At 41.5% G+C, this 20114-nt stretch overlaps 1 protein-coding gene across 4 annotated transcripts; it reads right to left on the bottom strand.

Moving 5' to 3' along the window:
- Window positions 1–3782: 3782 nt before the first annotated feature.
- Window positions 3783–18223, bottom strand: LOC115105879 (heparanase-like). Of its 4 annotated transcripts, none has more exons than XM_029628343.2 (13): window positions 18050–18223; window positions 17794–17836; window positions 17126–17265; window positions 16663–16791; window positions 16342–16515; window positions 13977–14148; window positions 8817–8864; window positions 6741–6834; window positions 6470–6576; window positions 5562–5676; window positions 5271–5395; window positions 4829–4981; window positions 3881–4381 (listed from the first exon to the last, which is right to left on the bottom strand). In XM_029628343.2, exons 2-13 carry the CDS (start codon window positions 17805–17807, stop codon window positions 4222–4224), a joined length of 1431 nt encoding a protein of 476 aa, XP_029484203.1. In that variant the 5' UTR covers window positions 17808–17836; window positions 18050–18223; the 3' UTR covers window positions 3881–4221. The 4 variants fall into 4 exon arrangements, with proteins under 4 accessions (XP_029484199.1, XP_029484200.1, XP_029484203.1 ...); XM_029628342.2 differs by lacking the exon at window positions 18050–18223 and adding an exon at window positions 17922–17966; XM_029628339.2 differs by having other exon boundaries at window positions 3783–4381; window positions 17794–18223.
- Window positions 18224–20114: the final 1891 nt, after the last annotated feature.

Below are 20114 nucleotides of genomic sequence, written 5' to 3'. Positions count from 1 at the left end.
AGACTGTAAACTCTCCTTCCAGACTCATATTAAGCATCTCCAATCCAAAATTAAATCTAGAATCATCTTCCTATTTCACAACAAAGCATCCTTCACTCATGCTGTCAAACACACCCTCGTGAAACTGACTATCCTACCGATCCTTGACTTCGGCGATATCATTTACAAAATAGCCTACAACACTCTACTCAGCAAACTGGATGCAGTCTATCACAGTGCCATCCATTTTGTCACCAAAGCCCCATTTACTACCCACAACTGCGACCTGTATGCTCTCGTCGGCTGGCCCTCGCTTCATATTCGTCGCCAAACCCACTGGCTCCAGGTCATCTATAAGTCTTTGCTAGGTAAAGCCCCGTCTTATCTCAGCTCACTAGTCACCATAGCAGCACCCACTCGTAGCATGCGCTCCAGCAGGTATATTTCATTGGTCACCCCCAAAGCCAATTCCTCTATTGGCCACCTTTCCTTCCAGTTCTCTGCTGCCAATGACTAGAATGAATTGCAAAAATCACTGAAGCTGGAGACTCATATCTCCCTCACTAACTTTAAGCATCAGCTGTCAGAGCAGCTTACAGATCATTGCACCTGTACATAGCCCACTTGTAAATAGGCCATCCAACTACCTCATCCCCATATCGTTATGCATTTCTATTTTGCTTCTTTGCACCAGTGTCTCTACTTGCACATTCATGTTCTGCACATCTTTCACTCCAGTGTTTAATTTCTAAATTGTAATTACTTCGCCACTACGGCCTATTTATTGCCTTAACTCCCTAATCTTACCTCATTTGCACACACTGTATGTAGACTTTTCTATTGTGTTATTGACTGTACGTTTGTTTATTCCATGTGTAACTCTGTGTTGTTGTTTGTGTCGCACTGCTTTGCTTTATCTTGGCCAGGTCGCAGTTGTAAATGAGAACTTGTTCTCAACTGGCCTACCTGGTTAAATAAAGGTGAAATAATAAAATAAAACTACTCGCCACATTTTATGCACTACAGTGCTAGCTATCTGTAGATTCATTCTCTGAGCCTTTGATTGGGTGAACATGCTGCGAGTACTCCGATAGGTTGGAGGACGTCCTCCGGAAGTTGTCATAATTACTGTGTAAGTCTATGGAAGGGAGTGAGAACCACACGCCTCCTTGGTTATGTAATGAAGTCAATGTAACCAGAGGATGACAGAAACTAGCTGTCCTCTGTCTACACCATGGTGCTACCCTACAGAATGCTGTTGAGGCTACTGTAGACCTTCATTGCCAAACGGTGTGTTTAAATAAATTATTTGGTGACGTGAATATATTTTGTATAGTTTTATGTGAAAAGGTTAGCTTTAATGCTTTACTATTTTTATGAAAATCACTGACGATGGTCCTCCTCTTGCTTCTCTGAGGAACCTCCACTGCTACAAGCGCGTACTGATGACACAAGCAAACAAGTTTACAGCCAAGGTGGTAAGAGGCAGATAACTTTTAATACTGTAAACCTTTTTAAATGTACGATATAAAGATGACTTTTGTGGACAATTTGGAGCATCCGCAGGTCAGGTGTACAGCAGGCTAGATAAACCCAGTACCACACTTACAGGCTGTGTGCTACCCTCTGTTTATTGTTTGACAATAAGTAACGTGAATACCCCATGTCTGTGATTCATTTTAGGTGAAATAGATGTTACAGTCATCTACCCCGACCCAGCAGGATACATGGACTATAAAATACCTGTTACATTATCACACACACAATGAGGAACAGGAGGAGTAAAGGATCTGTCAGCGACATATCAACGTCCATGTTAGTGTTGTCAGACAGGAGCTGGTGGTTCTACTGCCTGTTCTTTGTATAAAGTCTGCATTAATGACCCTCACTGATTCAAATTAAGTTAAATAATGGTATTAAGAGAATATTAAACAAAGAATATGAACGTTATAGCATGACACGCTTTGAATTCATTACTGCATTTATTTTCTCTTCAAAAATCATTTTGTACAAAGATATTAAAAACAAAAAGTTTATAATAGAGTTGTATCCCAGTGTACCAAAATAGAAAATTGCAAAATTCAACTATTAACTGTAAACAGAATGTAAACAAGTTGTGTTTAGTGTCAGGGTTTTGGGATCAAATATGAAACATAATTGTACATTAATTAAGTATTGCCTAAACAACATTGGTATATATGTGTGTAGTCGGAAGTTTACATACATTTAAACTCAGTTTTTCACAATTCCTGACATTTAATCCTATTAAAGATTCCCGGTTTTAGGTCAGTTAGGAGCACCACTTTATTTTAAGAATGTGAAATGTCAGAATAATAGTAGAGTGACTGATTTATTTCAGCTTTTATTTCTTTCATCACATTCCCAGTGGGTCAGAAGTTTACATACACTCAATCAGTACTTGGTAGCATTGCCTTTAAATTGTTGAACTTGGGTCAAACGTTTCAGGTAGCCTTCCACAAGCTTCCCACAATAAGTTGGGTGAATGTTGGCCCATTCCTCCTGACAGAGCTGGTGTAAATGAGTCAGGTTTGTAGGCCTCCTTGCTCGCACATGCTTTTTCAGTTCTGTCCACAATTTTTCTATGGGATTGAGGTCAGGGCTTTGTGATGGCCACTCCAATACCTTGATTTTGTTGTTCGTAAGCCATTTTGCCACAACTTTGGAAGTATGCTTGGAGTCATTGTCCATTTGGAAGACCCATTTTTGACCAAACTTTAACTTCCTGACTGATGTCTTGAGATGTTGCTTCAATATATCCACATCATTTTCCTTCCTTCAATGCCATCTAGTTTGTGAAGTGCACCAGTCCCTCCTGCAGCAAAGCACCCACAACATGCTGCTGCCACCCCCGTGCTTCACGGTTGGGATGGTGTTATTCGGCTTGCAAGCCTCCCCCTTTTTCCTCCAAACATTACGAAGGTCATTATGACCAAACAGTTCTATTTGTTTCATCAGACCAGAGGACATTTCTCCAAAAAGTACGATCTTTGTCCTCATGTGCAGTTGCAAACTGTAGTCTGGCTTTTTTATGGCAGGTTTTGGAGCAGTTGCTTCTTCCTTGCTGATCGGCCTTTAAGATTATGTCGATATGCGACTTGTTTTAATATGGATAGAGATACTTTTACCCTTTTACTCCAGCATCTTCACAAGGTCCTTTGCTGTTGTTCTGGGATTGATTTGCACTTTTTGCACAAAAATACGTTAATGTCTAGGAGACAGAACGCGTCTCCTTCCTGAGCGGTATGACGGCTGCGTGGTCCCATGGTGTTTATGCTTGCGTACTATTGTTTGCACAGATGAACGTGGTACCTTCAGGTGTTTGGAAATTGCTCCCAAGGATGAACCAGACTTGTGGAGTTCTACAATTTTTTTTCTGATGTCTTGGCTGATTTCTTTTGATTTTCCCATGATGTCAAGCAAAGGGGCACTGAGTTTGATGGTAGGCCTTGAAATACATCCACAGGTACACCTCCAATTGACTTAAAATAAGTCAATTAGCCTATCAGAAGCTTCTAAAGCCATGACATCATTTTCTGGATTTTTATTTGCCGTTTAAAGGCACAGTCAATTTAGTGTATGTAAACTTCTGAACCACTGGAATTGTGATACAGTGATTTCTTTCATCCGAACCGACTTGCCAAAACTATATTTGTTTACACAAAATTTGTGGAGTGGTTGAAAAACGAGTTTTAATGACTCTAACCTAAGTGTATGTAAACTTCCCGACTTCAACTGAAATATATATATATTATATATGTATAGTACAAGTTTGGACACACATACTCATTCAAGGGTTTTTCTTTATATTTACTATTTTCTACATTGTAGAATAATAGTGAAGACATCAAAACTATGAAATAACTGATACGGAATCATGTAGTAACCATTCTTTTTTTTAAACAAATCAAAATATATTTTAGATTTGAGAATCTTCAAAATAGCCACACTTTGCCTTGATGACAGCTTTGCACACGCTTGGCATTCTCTCAACCAGCTTCACCTGAAATGATTTTCCAATAGTCTTGAAGGAATGTTTGACTGGCTCTGTAGCTGAAAACAACGTTATTTAAAAAATATATTGAATCCTTTCACCACATTCACCTTTTTAACATTCTTTGGCAAAAACATACAGCAGTGTTTAGAGTAATAGTCAAGTGTTTCCCTCTTAGTCTAGACAGTGAATATACATCCATCTTCTCAAGTCCTTCTCTCCAGTTGGGGTCATCGGCAGGCCAGTGCCTGGGCCTCGCTGAGGAGATAGAAGGCAAAGGAATAACCAGGGAGTCTGAGATGTTCTCCTGCAGCAAGAGGAGTTCCCTGGAGTGATGGAAGAGTTCGGTCATCCACCATCTTCAACACCTCTCCATTGAGTTTCACAGACCTGGAGATCACAGCACACAGATAGTCTCCTTTATAGTTTTTTAGCATGGTATTGTTTACACTGACAATGTTACAAGGCAAGACAAAAGCAGAAACAGGTAACACTTCCTTGTACAGGGTTCCCGAGTGTCGCAGTGGTCTAAGGCACTGCATTTCAGTGCAAGAGGCATTGCTAAAGTCCCTGGTTCGATTCCAGACTGTATCACATCGGGCCATGATTGGCAGTCCCATAGGGCGGCACATAATTGGCCCAGCATTGTCCGGGTTTGGCCGGGGTGGGCTGTCATTGTAAATAAGAATTTGTTCTTAACTGACTTGCCTAATTAAATAAAGGTTCAATAAAAATAAAAATTACAATAATAATAATAAAAAGACAGAAAAAAGGTTCAAGCAACAAACTTAAGGTTAGTGGCCCCATTGATGGGAATAAAGATTAATGGTAGCCTACTTCGAGTAGAGTCCCTCCTCGCCAGGCTGTTCAGACTGAAGAACGAAGGCCTCTACAGTGCTGTTAGAGACCATGGCAGGCACAGCGATCCTCGCAGGGCTCTTACTCAGGTTCAGAGCAAACAATGTGACTGCTCCAATTTTGTAGTTTGTACTGGAGAAGAGAGGAAGAGAAAATTGAGGGACAGGCAGGATGGTTGTCTCACAAACACAAGTTGTTGTCTCGCATCTTAAAGCTGGAATGCATAATTGGTGAAACTCCCACATCCGTTTGAGACACTACAACAAGGAAGTTACTGCAAACAGCGAAAACTTTCTGTCACATTGCACGCGTTATAGAACAGCAGAATGTGCTGGATTTTTTTTAAACATGCTGCCTGAGGTTCTTCACCTGTTTCGTCTAATGCGGATTCCATCTTTAATACAGCTAGATTGTGAAATACCTTTTCTTGTTAGTGCAGTGTAGGTAGACCCGTACTCTTTTCGTCTTTCCCAAAATGGAAAAGGCTTCTATACTCAGCACCTCTGGTCCAACAAGGCTCTTGTACAGAACTGATAGCCAGTAATCCTGCCAAAGTGATACAAATATAAACCAGATAATTTACTATATATAGAAAAATTGAATATTCCTAGAATAGACCATTTTTTTCAATTTAAAAAATACTTAATTGGATCATTGCCGTTTTTTCAGGAATTCAAAAGACATGAGGAGAATAAACAAGAATTTCTCTTACAGGAAGTGGATCGAGGTTATCATCTACCAGATGGTAAGTCCCAGATCCAATCAAAACCTGCCTGATTACAACATCTAAACCAAGCTTTGCACCAAGGCCCAGTTTATCCAGCCACCTGTAATCATTAAAGAGTTATTTTACACCACAAATACAGTACTGCAGGGGTAGGCCACCCTGGTCCTGGAGTGCCGCAGGCACTTCATGTTTTGGATTTAACCAACCAGGAGGACCAGGTGTGTTGAATTTAGAAATTCACTGAACTGATCAATTAGCTCAGTTGGTCAGGTGTGGTGCCTAGTTGAAACAAAATCCTGCAGTACCTGCAGCATTCCAGGAACAGGGTTGCCTACCCCTGCAGTACTGTTTCAAGACACTATAACATTTTTTGGGACAATAATGAGATTCAGCCACATATCATCTGATCTAGAAACAATCAACCGTATTCATGCTCAATGAGAATTACATTAGATGTAATCCCTTGTAAGAAAATACTTCCCTCACACTGGATTAAGTCAATGTTGGATACATCATGGGACATGCATTTTTGTGGCAAGACTACTATTGTAAGTATTCCTGGAACAGGGCATGGTTGAAAGATTGATCTTGAGATGCAGGCTGACAGGTGACCTATAAATTCAATGAAATCCACATTCCCAAATAGCAGATTCCCTTCCATGAGAGTAGACTAAAAACATAATTGACTCAACTGCTGCTAGTGCACTGAGCGTGCAAAGCTAGGCTGTCTATAGTCTCTCTTCCCACAGTGGAGCGCCATGAGTCTGGCCAGCATGAGTAGGCTGCCTGTTACAACATCCAGACTAAGTCAGACTAAAATTATCACTCCGGCTCAAGTGGTATCAGGGTATGATTCTGAATGGGTCTATCTTTCTGTCCTCACAGACACTCACATGAATCCAGCGACAAATGTGTCAGACAGCCCCTTAGCCCCGCCTCCATAGGCAGAACTAGTCTCTCCAAGCCACACCTTCTTCCCAGGGGACGCCAGATCAACGGTCTGAGGATACAAGACACCGGACAACCAGTTAATTGCCTTTACTGAAATATAAAACATACACATTTTTATTTCCTGTGAAATTGCTGTGCACTGGCACTCATCTATAAAATGAAAAATATCTTATATACTATGATTAGACACGTACTTCCACATCTTTTCATTACCTCCATGACTTCATGTGTTTTCAGGGCTAAAGTGTTTAGCACCTCAGGGTCTAGGAAATCTTTTAAAGATGTGTGTCTTCCGTTGACATAGTAACTAATAAAAATACAGAGTAGTCGATTAAAGATCAGTTCTTCAAATTTGGGGCAGCAGGGTAGCCTAGTGGTTAGAGCGTTGGACTAGTAACCGGAAGGTTGCAAGTTCAAACCCCCGAGCTGACAAGGTACAAAACTGTCGTTCTGCCCCTGAACAGGCAGTTAACCCACTGTTCCTAGGCCATCATTGAAAATAAGAATTTGTTCTTAACTGACTTGCCTAGTTAAATAAAAAAATTAAAGTGACATGACAGAAACATACAGTACTAGTCCAACACATTCAAGGGTTTTTCTTTATTTTTTATACATTGTAGAATAATAGTGAAGACATCAAAACTATTAAATAACACACATGGAAACAAGTAGCAACCAAAAAAAAAAGTGTAAAACCAATCAAAATATATTTTATATTTGAGATTCTTCATAGCAGCCAACCTTTGCCTTGACAGCTTTGCACACTCTTGGTATTCTCTCAACCAGCTTTATGAGGTAATCACCTGGAATGCATTTCAATGAACGTGTGCCTTGTTAACATTTACTTTGTGGAATTCCTTTCCTTCTTAATGCGTTTGTACCGATCTTTTGTGTTGTGACAAGGTAGGGGTGGTATACCGAAGATAGCCCTATTTGGTAAAAGACCAAATCCATATTATGGCAAGAACAGCTCAAAGGAGCAAAGAGAAATGACAGTCAAATCAAATCAAATTTTATTTGTCACATACACATGGTTAGCAGATGTTAATGCGAGTGTGGCGAAATGCTTGAGCTTCTAGTTCCGACCATGCAGTAATATCTAACAAGTAATCTAACCTAACAATTTCACAACAACTACCTTATACACACAAGTGTAAAGGAATGAATAAGAATATATACACAAAAATATATGAATGAGCGATGGCCGAACGGCATAGGCAAGATGCAGTAGATGGTATAGAGTACAGTATATACATATGAGATGAGTAATGTAGGGTAAACATTATGTAAAGTGGCATTGTTTAAAGTGGCTAGTGATACATTTATTACATCCATTTTTCATTATTAAAGTGGCACAAGACGAGTCAGTATGTTAGCAGCAGCCACTCAATGTTAGTGATGGCTGTTTAACAGTCTGATGGCCTTGAGATTGAGAGACTGAAAAACAGCTTCTGTCTCCACTTTGATGCACCTGTATTGACCTCGCCTTCTGGATGATAGCGGGGTGAACAGGCAGTGGCTCGGGTGGTTGTTGTCCTTGATCTTTTTGGCCTTCCTGTGACATTGGATGGTGTAGGTGTCCTGGAGGGCAGGTAGACCAAGAAGGAGAGTGAAGGAGTGCTGCATCGGATGACCTGGCCTCCACAATCAACCGACCTCAACCCAATTGAGAAGGTTTGGGATGAGTTAGACCGCAGAGTGAAGGAAAAGCAGCCAACAAGTGCTCAGCATATGTGGGAACTCCATCAAGACGAAGCTGGTTTAAAGAATGCCAAGAGTGTGCAAAGCTGCCATCAAGGCAAAGGGTGGCTACTTTGAAGAATCTAAAATATATTTAGATTTGTTTAACACTTTTTTGGTTACTACACGATTCCATATGTTATTTCATAGTTTTGATGTCTTCACTACTATTCTACAATGTAGAAAATAGTAAAAAATGAAGAAAAACCCTTGAATATGAAGGTGTGTTCAGACTTTTGACTGGTGCTGTATATGTATCATTAAAATGTCTGGAATTAAAAAATGGAAGGAAAAAAAAGTTACATATTCTATGGTGTTCCGACTGAAAAGTACATCCCTCATCTGACAGACTCATGTGAAGTCTGGTTAGTGCAAGCATTTACAAACAGTTCCTCTTTCCCCTTGTGACAAACCCACATGCCCAACCTTACAAGCACACTAATACACTAACCCTGTGTTTGTTCAGTGTCTGTGTCAAAGTGAAAAGCAGCAACATGTGACATCTGATCCATCACTGTGTGCCAGGTGAGAACAGACAGTTCAACTTACTGGTGCCAGGTGCATGCGTCAATTGCTTCTGCCCCACTTTCCAAGAACCTATGAAAAGTAAATAGGATATGATTGTTCAATATTTTTTATATACAGCTCTGGAAAAAATTAAGAGACCACTGCAAAAGTATCAGTTTCTCTGGTTTTATTATTTATATGTATGTGTTTGGGTAAAATGAACATTATTTTTTTATTCTATAAACTAGTGACATAATTTCTCACAAAGAAAAATGGTCATTTAGAGCATTGCTGTTATTTTGTCCAGTTGCCATTTTCTGCAAATAAATGCTCTAAATGGCAATATTTTTATTTGGAATTTGGGAGAAATGTTGTCAGTAGTTTATAGAATAAAACAAAAAATAATAATGTTACCCAAACAAATACCTATAAATAGTAAAACCAGAGAAACTGATAATTTTGATATATCAGTCAAAATTTTGAACACATCTACTTATTCAAGGGTTTTCTTAGTTTTTTAGTAGTTTCTACATTGTAGAATAATAGTGAAGCCATAACTATGAAATAACACATATGGAAACCAAAAAAGTGTTAAACAAATCAAAATATATTTCTAGCCACCCTTTGCTTTGATGACAGCTTTGCACACTCTTGGCATTATCTCAACCAGATTCCCCTGGAATTCTATTTCAACCGTCTTGAAGGAGTCCCCAAATATGCTGAGCACTTGTTGGCTGCTTTTCCTTCAGTCTGCGGTACAACTCATCCCAAACCATCTCAATTAGGTTGAGGTTGGTTGATTGTGGAGGCCAGGTCATCTGATGCAGCATTCCATCACTTTCCTTCTTGGTCAAATAGCCTTTACAAAGCCTGGAGGTGTGTTGGGTCATTGTCCTGTTGAAAAACAACTGATAGTCCCACTAAGCAGGTGGAATGGCGTATCGCTGCAGAATGATGTGGGAGCCATGCTGGTTAAGTATGCCTTGAATTAGAAATAAATCACAAACAGTGTCACCAGCAAAGCACCATCACACCTCCTCCTCCATGCTTCACGGTGGGAACCACACATGCAGAGATCATCCGTTCACATACTCTGTGTCACAAAGACACGGCGGTTGGAACCAAAAATATCAAATTTAGACTCATCAGACCAAAGGACAGATTGCCACCGGTCTAATGTTCATTGCTCATGATTCTTGGCCCAAGCAAGTCTTCTTCTTATTGGGGTCCTTTAGTTGTGGTTTCTTTGCAGCAATTTTACATTGAGGCCTGATTCACGCAGTCTCCTCTGAACAGTTGATGTTGAGATCTGTCTGTTACTTGAACTCTGTGAAGCATTTATTTGGGCTGCAATCTGAGGTGCAGTTAACTCTACTGAACTTGTCCTCTGCAGCACGGATACATCGTGCACCACCCCCTAGCATTCTCCTCGCCAATGTCCAGTCTCTTGACAACAAGGTTGATGAAATCCAAGCAATTTTAACAAGGCTAATCTGAAAACAAGACTCCCTAAATTTTATCAGCATATCGATTGCGCAACCAGGGCTGGAAAAACCTTGTATCATTGCTATTCCAACTTCCGCGACGCATATAAGGCCCTGCCCCGCCCTCCTTTCGGAAAAGCTGACCACGACTCCATTTTGTTGATCCCTGCCTACAGACAGAAACTAAAACAAGAAGCTCCTGCGCTGAGGTCTGTTCAACGCTGGTCCGACCAATCTGATTCCACACTCCAAGACTGCTTCCATCACGTGGAATGGGATATGTTCCGTATTGCGTCAGACAACATTGACGAATACGCTGATTCGGTGAGCGAGTTCATTAGAACGTGCGTTGAAGATGTCGTTCCCATAGCAACTATTAAAACATTCCCAAACCAGAAACCGTGGATTGATGGCAGCATTCGCGTGAAACTGAAAGCGCGAACCACTGCTTTTAATCAGGGCAAGGTGACTGGAAACATGACCGAATACAAACAGTGTAACTATTCCCTCCGCAAGGCAATCAAACAAGCTAAGCGTCAGTATAGAGACCAAGTAGAATCTCAATTCAACGGCTCAGACAGAAGAAGTATGTGGCAGGGTCTACAGTCAATCACGGATTACAAAAAGAAAACCAGCACCGTCACGGACCAGGATGTCTTGCTCCCAGGCAGACTAAATAACTTTTTTGCCCGCTTTGAGGACAATACAATGCCACTGACACTGCCCGCAACTACAACATGCAGACTCTCCTTCACTGCAGCCTACGTGAGGAAAACATTTAAACGTGTCAACCCTCGCAAGGCTGCAGGCCCAGACGGCATCCCCAGCCGCGCCCTCAGAGCATGCGCAGACCAGCTGGCTGGTGTGTTTACGGACATATTCAATCAATCCCTATCCCAGTCTGTTGTTCCCACATGCTTCAAAAGGGCCACCATTGTTCCTGTTCCCAAGAAAGCTAAGGTAACTGAGCTAAACGAATACCGCCCCGTAGCACTCACTTCAAACATCATGAAGTGCTTTGAGAGACTAGTCAAGGACCATATCACCTCCACCCTACCTGACACCCTAGACCCACTCCAATTTGCTTACCGGCCAAATAGGTCCACAGACGATGCAATCTCAACCACATTGCACACTGCCCTAACCCATCTGGATAAGAGGAATACCTATGTGAGAATGCTGTTCATCGACTACAGCTCGGTATTTAACACCATAGTGCCCTCCAAGCTCGAGACCCTGGGTCTCAACCCCGCCCTGTGCAACTGGGTACTGGACTTCCTGACGGGCCACCCCCAGGTGGTGAGGGTAGGCAACAACATCTCCACCCCGCTGATCCTCAACACTGGGGCCCCACAAGGGTGCGTTCTGAGCCCTCTCCTGTACTCCCTGTTCACCCACGACTGCGTGGCCACGCACGCCTCCAACTCAATCATCAAGTTTGCGGACGACACAACAGTGGTAGGCTTGATTACCAACAACGACGAGACAGCCTACAGGGAGGAGGTGAGGGCCCTCGGAGTGTGGTGTCAGGAAAATAACCTCACACTCAACGTCAACAAAACTAAGGAGATGATTGTGGACTTCAGGAAACAGCAGAGGGAACACCCCCCTATCCACATCGAAGGAACAGTAGTGGAGAGGGTAGTAAGTTTTAAGTTCCTCGGCGCACACATCACAGACAAACTGAATTGGTCCACCCATACAGGCAGCAGCGCCTCTTCAACCTCAGGAGGCTGAAGAAATTTGGCTTGTCACCAAAAGCACTCACAAACTTCTACAGATGCACAATCGAGAGCATCCTGTCGGGCTGTATCACCGCCTGGTACGGCAACTGCTCCGCCCACAACCGTAAGGCTCTCCAGAGGGTAGTGAGGTCTGCACAACGCATCACCGGGGGCAAACTACCTGCCCTCCAGGACACCTACACGACCCGATGTCGCAGGAAGGCCATAAAGATCATCAAGGACAACAACCACCCGAGCCACTGCCTGTTCACCCCGCTATCATCCAGAAGGCGAGGTCAGTACAGGTGCATCAAAGCTGGGACCGAGAGACTGAAAAACAGCTTCTATCTCAAGGCCATCAGACTGTTAAACAGCCACCACTAACATTGAGTGGCTGCTGCCAACACACTGACTCAACTCCAGCCACTTTAATAATTTGAATTGATGGGAAATGATGTAAAATATATCACTAGCCACTTTAAACAATGCTACCTAATATAATGTTTACATACCCTACATTATTCATCTCATATGTATACGTATATACTGTACTCTATATCATCTACTGCATCCTTATGTAATACATGTATCACTAGCCACTTTAACTATGCCACTTTGTTTACATACTCATATGTATATACTGCACTCAATACCATCTACTGTATCTTGCCTATGCCGCTCTGTACCATCACTCATTCATATATCTTTATGTACATATTCTTTATCCCCTTACACTTGTGTCTATAAGGTAGTAGTTTTGGAATTGTTAGCTAGATTACTTGTTGGTTATTACTGCATTGTCGGAACTAGAAGCACAAGCATTTCGCTACACTCGCACTGACATCTGCTAACCATGTGTATGTGACAAATAAAATTTGATTTGAGGTAACTCTGGGTCTTCCTTTCCTGTGGTGGTCCTTATGAGAGCCAGTTTCATCATAGCGCTTCATGGTATTTGCGACTGCACTTGAAGAAACTTTCAAATTTCTTGAAATTGTCTGTATTGACTGACATTCATTTCTTAAAGTAATGATGGACTGTTGTTTCTCTTTGCTTATTTGAGCTGTTCTTGCCATAATATGGAGTTGATCTTTTACCAAAAAAGTATATATTCTGTATGCTCAAAACAACTGATTGGTACAAACACAATAAGAAAGAAAGAAATTCCACAAATCTAATTTTAACAAAGGCATTCCAGGAAACTACCTCATGAAACTGGTTGAGAGAATGCCAAGAGTGTGCAAAGCTGTCATAAAGGCAAAGGGTGGCTACTTTGAAGAATCTCAAATATAAAATATATTTGGATTTGATTAACACTTTTTAGGTTACTACATGATTCTATGTTATTTCATAGTTTTGATGTCTTCAATATTATTCTACAATGTAGAAAAAAGTAAAAATAAAGAAAAAGCTTGGAATGAGTAGGTGTTCAAACTTTTTTTTTTAAGTAGTTCTCCCAATAGGGAAAAGAGCCTGAAAATGTTTGATTTACTTTGTGCTGTTGAGATGAGAGACTAATGAGTTGTTATAATTAACAGTTTAGGTTTGAACCACAGTCTTGGGTATAGACATGCAGTAGCCAGAGGAAAATGAGAGAAGCAGTAATACAACTCTGACCCTTTTGTATAATACGACTGTGAAAAGACAGAAAACGCCCATAAACTGGACAAACCAGTCTAAATCAAGTGGCCTATTATTCAGGGATTAGTCTCCTACTGCATTGGAAGTGATATTCAGTCATGAATATAGACAGGTATGCACGTCATGTCATAATTCAATTGTAGAATATCCTTTTAATTAATAATAATTCATACTTTCTTTGTCTTAGTCGTTTTCTAGTTAGCAATGACATTTCATGTTTGGGAAAATATGTTTCTTACTTTGACCAAGGAGACTTCCAATACTATTGCCTTAGCTAAATACACCAGCATGTCAAATATGACTATATTGGGGCTACCTTATGTATAGGCTACATAAAAGGGACAAACTCTCACCCCTCCAGTAAGTCTCTCCGGTGGTCTCGAGGTTGGCTAATGTCTGGTCCATAGAGTCCAGTGTCATGGTAAAGTTTGGATTCCCGCAGAATCCCCCTGAGTTGAATGAAGTCTTGGCCCAGCTGGTATCCGTTCACCCGGATCCCTGCCTTCTTCTCATAACTGTTGGGCTCTGATATGAATGGAGACAGGATTTTTAGAGGACCAGAATGGACATAACATCAAAAAGTCTGACTTGTCCTTGAGGAGTTGTAATATGTGTTGCCATTGCATTGGTGTGAAGCTGACATAAACTCAGCAAAAAAAGAAACATCCCTTTTTCAGGACCCTGTCTTTCAAAGATAATTTGTAAAAATCCAAATAACTTCACAGATGCTCATTGTAAAGGGTTTAAACACTGCTTCCCATGCTTGCTCAATGAACCATAAACAATTCATCAACATGCACCTGCGGAACGGTCATTAAGACACTAACAGCTTACAGACGGTATGCAATTAAGGTCACAGTTATGAAAACTTAGGACACTAAAAAGAGGCCTTTCTACTGAATCTGAAAAACACCAAAAGAAAAATGCCCAGGGTCCCTGTTTATCTGCGTGCCTTAAGCATGCTGCAAGGAGGCATGAGGACTGCAGATGTGGCCAAGGCAATAAATTGTAATGTCCGTACTGTGAGACACCTAAGACAGCACTACAGGTAGACAGGACGGACAGCTGATCGTCCTCGCAGTGGCAGACCACGTGTAACAACAGCTGCACAGGATCGGTACATCCAAACATCACACCTGCGGGACAGGTACATGATGGCAACAACTGCCCGAGTTACAGCAGGAACGCACAATCCCTCCATCAGTGCTAAGACTGTCCTCAATAGGCTGAGAGAGGCTGGACTCGGGGCTTGTAGGCCTGTTGTAAGGCAGGTCCTCACCAGACATCACTGGCAACAATGTCGCCTATGGGTACAAACCCTGTCCTCACCAAACATCACCTATGGGCAGAAACCCACAGCACAGATCACTGGACCAGACAGGACTGGCAAAAAGTGCTCTTCACTGACGAGTCACGGTTTTGTCTCACCAGGGGTGATGGTCGGATTCGCGTTTATCGAAGGAATGAGCGTTACACCAAGGCCTGTACTCTGGAGTGGGATTGATTTGGAGGTGGAGGGTTTGTCATGGTCTGAGGCGGTGTGTCACAGCATCATCGGACTGAGCTTGTTGTCATTTCAGGCAATCTCAACAATGTGCGTTACATCCCCCCCCCCCCCCTCATGTGGTACCCTCCTGCAGGCTCATCCTGATGCCACCAGCCATACTGCTCGTTCTGCACATGATTTCCTGCAAGACAGGAATGTCAGTGTCCAGCCATGGCCAGCGAAGAGCCCGGATCTCAATCCAATCCCATTGAGTACGTCTGGGACCTGTTGGATCGGAAGATGAGGGCTAGGGCCATTCCCCCCAGTGTCTGGGAACTTGCAGGAGCCTTGGTGGAAGAGTGGGGTAACATCTCACAGCAAGAACTGGCAAATCTGGTGCAGTCCATGAGGAGGAGATGCACTGCAGTACCTAATGCAGCTGGTGGCCACATCAATACTGAGTGTTACTTTTGACTTTGACCCCCCTTTGTTCAGGGACACAATAATCCATCTGTTAGTCACGTCTGTGGAACTTGTTCAGTTTATGTCTCAGTTGTTGAATCTTATGTTCATACAAATATTTACTTGAAAATAAAAGAGAGCAGCACACTCTAGGAGCTCAGATGCAAAAATGTAATTACCAACGTTTCGACAGCCAAGCTGTCTTCATCAGGGTATAATCACAAACACTGTGGGATGACTCGTTTATGTAGTGTCAAAAGACACAGGTGTCTGTAATCATGGCCAAGAGTGGCCTAATATCATTGGTTAATTATCAAATGTTAAAATGTCATACAAAGAACAGCATACAAACAACAAATGGATAGCATACGATCATAGATTAATTTTACTACACAAGCTTACAAACAATTACAATGGCAAAGTCACAATAATCACAAGAATGGCTTCAGATCAAAGTCCACGTTGAGACCGAAGGGCGCAAGGGTCTTTAAATGAAAGATCCAGGCAGCCTCTCGTTTTAACAAATTATCAAGGTTACTCACTCTCCTAGGGAGGGTGACATGTTCGATGCCAATATAACGCAGAGACTAAATCGAGTGGCCTGCCTCCAAGAAGTGGGCCGCAACTGGATAAGTACAAATATACAAATATTTACACATCAAGTTTGCTGAAAATAAAACGCAGTTGATAGTGAGAGGACGTTAACGTTTTTGCTTAGTTTATTTAATTGTTTAGTCAATTCAATCAATGAACCAAACTGCAATTGTTACCATTGCCCAGCTCCCAGGCCATGCTGTACTGTTTGGATTCACAGTACTGTATGAGGGTCCTGGCATTGCTGCTGTCCCAGGAGTTGCCAGTGGTCCTGAGCAGCTCGTTGAGCCCAAAGATGAGGTCTAATCCAGAGCAGTTTGTAAAAGAGTACAGTAGATCCACTGCATACTCTGCCAGGGAAAAAACAAATATTTTAAATGTTGTTTTCTTCTTCTTTCAGACTATTTGCTCAAGGGAAAATGGGTGGTTAGCTAAACAAGAGTCTATTGTGAGCTAGACTGATGCTCCCTGCATGACAACCATCGCTCATACAGTACCTGTGAACTTTACACTCCGGTACTTCCTCTGCAAGTCCTCTTTCTGGAGAAGTACTTCCTGTAGAGCCCATTCCTGCTTCAGCCTCTCCTCCAGTATTGGGGGCAGCTCCAGCCTTTCACAGAGATCATCTGACAGCAGAATAGAAAGCAGGAATCAGAAACCAAGTGGCTGTGAGTCACTCAGAAGCTGATGACCTAAGATTTACCTCAAACGCATGATATTGTTTGAGATCTGCCTGGTCCACTGTGTGCATTCAAGCTGACTCTGTGTGAATCAACATACTGTTCCTTCTCAGTGTCATTAATGCAAAACAGGAATTGTGCTGCGGAAGTGAGTGACCACAATCAAACCACACACACACACCGACATCACAAGAGCTGCTGGTGAAATATATGAAACGACTCTCTGTGGTAATATGACTAGTAAGCAGTTGAAATGTGTGACAATGTATGCCATATTTACCTGCATCAAAAACAGAGTTTTTGTGATACTCATTTGAATGTAAAAATGCAGGGTTGAAGGTCATGAAATCTTGTCTTGTCCCTCCAAATCTTAGAAATGCTGGGGATAAAGCTTGAGCCAATGTCCTCAGTTTTGGAGACCTGGTGGATTTAGTTCAGAATTTATGCAGTTTTGGAAGATTAAGTTGAGCTGGGGTGTATTCATTAGTCAGATTTCAATGCAAAATGTTCTCCATTGAAAAACTTTTACTTCAAATGGAAACTTCAAAAGTTTCTCTTGGACACATTCAGCTCGTTCTGTTTGGTGGTTCCTAGAGTAAACTGTTGTGTATTGCAAAACGTTTTAGAACGGAATCTAATGAATACACCCCCGGGGTGTAATCACTAGTCCAAACAGTTGTTTCGCAACTAAAACAAGTTTCTGTTGGAAATTCAGGTAGGTCTCTCCCCATTTCGTTCTGTTTAAAAAAACGTTTTACATCATTATAGGCGTAATGAATACGCCAGACGTCTCTCTGAACTGTAAGTTAGTTTCTCCAGAGATAAAATATTTATAGAACCTGACTGAATCTAATCTAGTGGTAGTCTGCGGGTTTAAAAAAATAGACTGAAGGCAATCGTTTTATAAAACAAATACATGTAAATTGTGTTAAAAGTAGTAATACTCACGTTAAAAGGTACATGAACTTCTCTTCAGCGACGAGACTCGCATCTATGGCCACAGACAAAAAACGTTCGTTCACTCTTTTGAGTACTCGAGAGAGGTCTACATTCAGATTTACAGACTCAAAATTCACCTCATCCCTCGCAGACCTGACACTTGCTCCGACATAATATCTATGAGATAGAATAGATATCACAAATGCCAAGATTAATATGCCTGACATGGTAAGGCTATACGGACACAGTTAAAATATTACATTACCGCAGTGTATTCACTATAAGACAAGTGTAACCCAAATCTACTGATGCTCTCTATATTCCCTCACTATCCCAATAAATGCGTCGATATGTGTAAATCCATCATCGTCATTAGTGAATTCGTATGCAGTTATGCTCAGACTCAATTGTTGAGAGAAAACTGAGTTTCCTGGTTCACAAAATACCTTGGTCTATGGAAGGTGATCAGTGTCAGTTTGAAAATGCGATGCTAAATAAGAACGTGAAAATGATAAATGCATTTGTTTTTTTAACAGTGCGTATGATTCATGCACACAATGAAATTGCAATGTTAAAATAAAAATCTAAAATGCCTTATTGAAAATTCTATATTAGAATAGTAAACAGAAAATGAATGGCAAATTGTTATCGGTGCACTACACAGACATCACTGCGCCATTTCCTGTATTCAAAAATTCAAATTTTCAGTGTGACAAAACAAGTATAATGTAGAGAATCCTTGTACCATCTAAACCTCTGTGATCTATATCTAACAATTTCACAACATATACCCAATATACACAAATCTAAAGGAATGGAATTAAGAATATATAAATATTTGGACAAACAATGTCAGAGCGGCATAGACTAAGATACAGTAGAAACATATAGAATGCAGTATATCCATATGAGATGAGTAATGCACGATATGTAAACATTATTTCCATTTATTAAAGTGGCCAATGATTTCAAGTCTCTGTATATAGGCAGCAGCCTCTAGTGATAGCTATTTAAACAGTCTGATGGCCTTGAGATAGAAGCTGTTTTTCAGTCTCTTGGTCATCGCTTTGATGCACCTGTACTGTCCTCGCCTTCTGGATGATAGCGGGGTGAACAGGCAGTGGCTCGGTTGTTGTTGTCCTGATGATCTTTTTGGCCTTCCTGTGACATCGGGTGCTGTAGGTGTTCTGGAGGGCAGGTAGTTTGCCCCAGTGATGCGTTGCGCAGACCGCACCACCCTCTGGAGAGCCTTGCGGTTGTGGGTGGTACAATTGCCATACCAGGTGGTGATACAGCCCGGAAGGATGCTCTCAATTGTGCATCTGTAAAAGTTTGTGAGGGTTTTAGCTGGTCAAGCCACATTTCTTCAGCCTCCGGAGGTTGAAGAGGCACTGTTGCTCCTTCTTCACCACACTGTCTGTGTGGGTGGACCATTTCAGTTTGTCAGTGATGTGTTCGCCGATGAACTTAACTTTCCACCTTCTCCACTGCTGTCCCATCGATGTGGATAGGGGGGTGCTCCCTCTGCTGTTTCCTGAAGTCCACGATCATCTCCTTTGTTTTGTTGACGTTGAGTGAGAGGTTGTTTTTCTGGCACCACACTCCAAGAGCCCTCACCTCCTCCGTGTAGGCTGTCTCGTCGTTGTTGGTAATCAAGCCTACTACTGCTGTGTCGTCTGCAAACTTAATAGAACATATCTACCGCTTCTTAGACTTGCTTTCAATGAGAATGACAGATCTATAACTCACATTTCTATGTGAATTTGGTCAGGTCTCCCAAAAAGTTACATACTGCAGCTTTGACCTCTTTCAGCTAGGGGGCACTATTTTTACGTTTGGAAAAATAACGTTCCCAATGTAAACGGCCTATTTCTCAGGCCCATATGCTAGAATATGCATATAATTGACAGCTTAGAATAGAAAACACTCTAAAGTTTCCAAAACTGTCCAAATATTGTCTGTGAGTATAACAGAACTGATATTGCAGGCGAAACCTGAGGAAAATCAAACCAGGAAGTGACTTCTATTTTGAAAGCTCCATATTCCATAGCCTGCCTTCGCTCCATTTAAAGGGATTTTAACCAGATTCCGTTTCCTATCGCTTCTTCAAGGTGTCAACAGTCTTTAGACATAGTTTCAGGCTTTTATTTTGAAAAATGAGCGAGAAAGATAACATCGCATCAGGTGTTCGCATGATTTTGCTTGCGCAACAGAGCTTGGGCAGCCATCGTCTCTCCCTCTCCTACTGAAAAAGACAGTGCCGGTTGATATATTATCGATTATATATTTTAAAAACAACCTGAGGATTGATTATAAAAAACGTTTGACAT

This window comes from Oncorhynchus nerka, linkage group LG22 (genome assembly GCF_034236695.1).
Source record: "Oncorhynchus nerka isolate Pitt River linkage group LG22, Oner_Uvic_2.0, whole genome shotgun sequence".
Taxonomy (NCBI): domain Eukaryota; kingdom Metazoa; phylum Chordata; class Actinopteri; order Salmoniformes; family Salmonidae; genus Oncorhynchus; species Oncorhynchus nerka.
The sequence above is the reverse complement of the archived record's forward strand: the minus strand, read 5'-3'. Positions and strand labels throughout refer to the sequence as shown.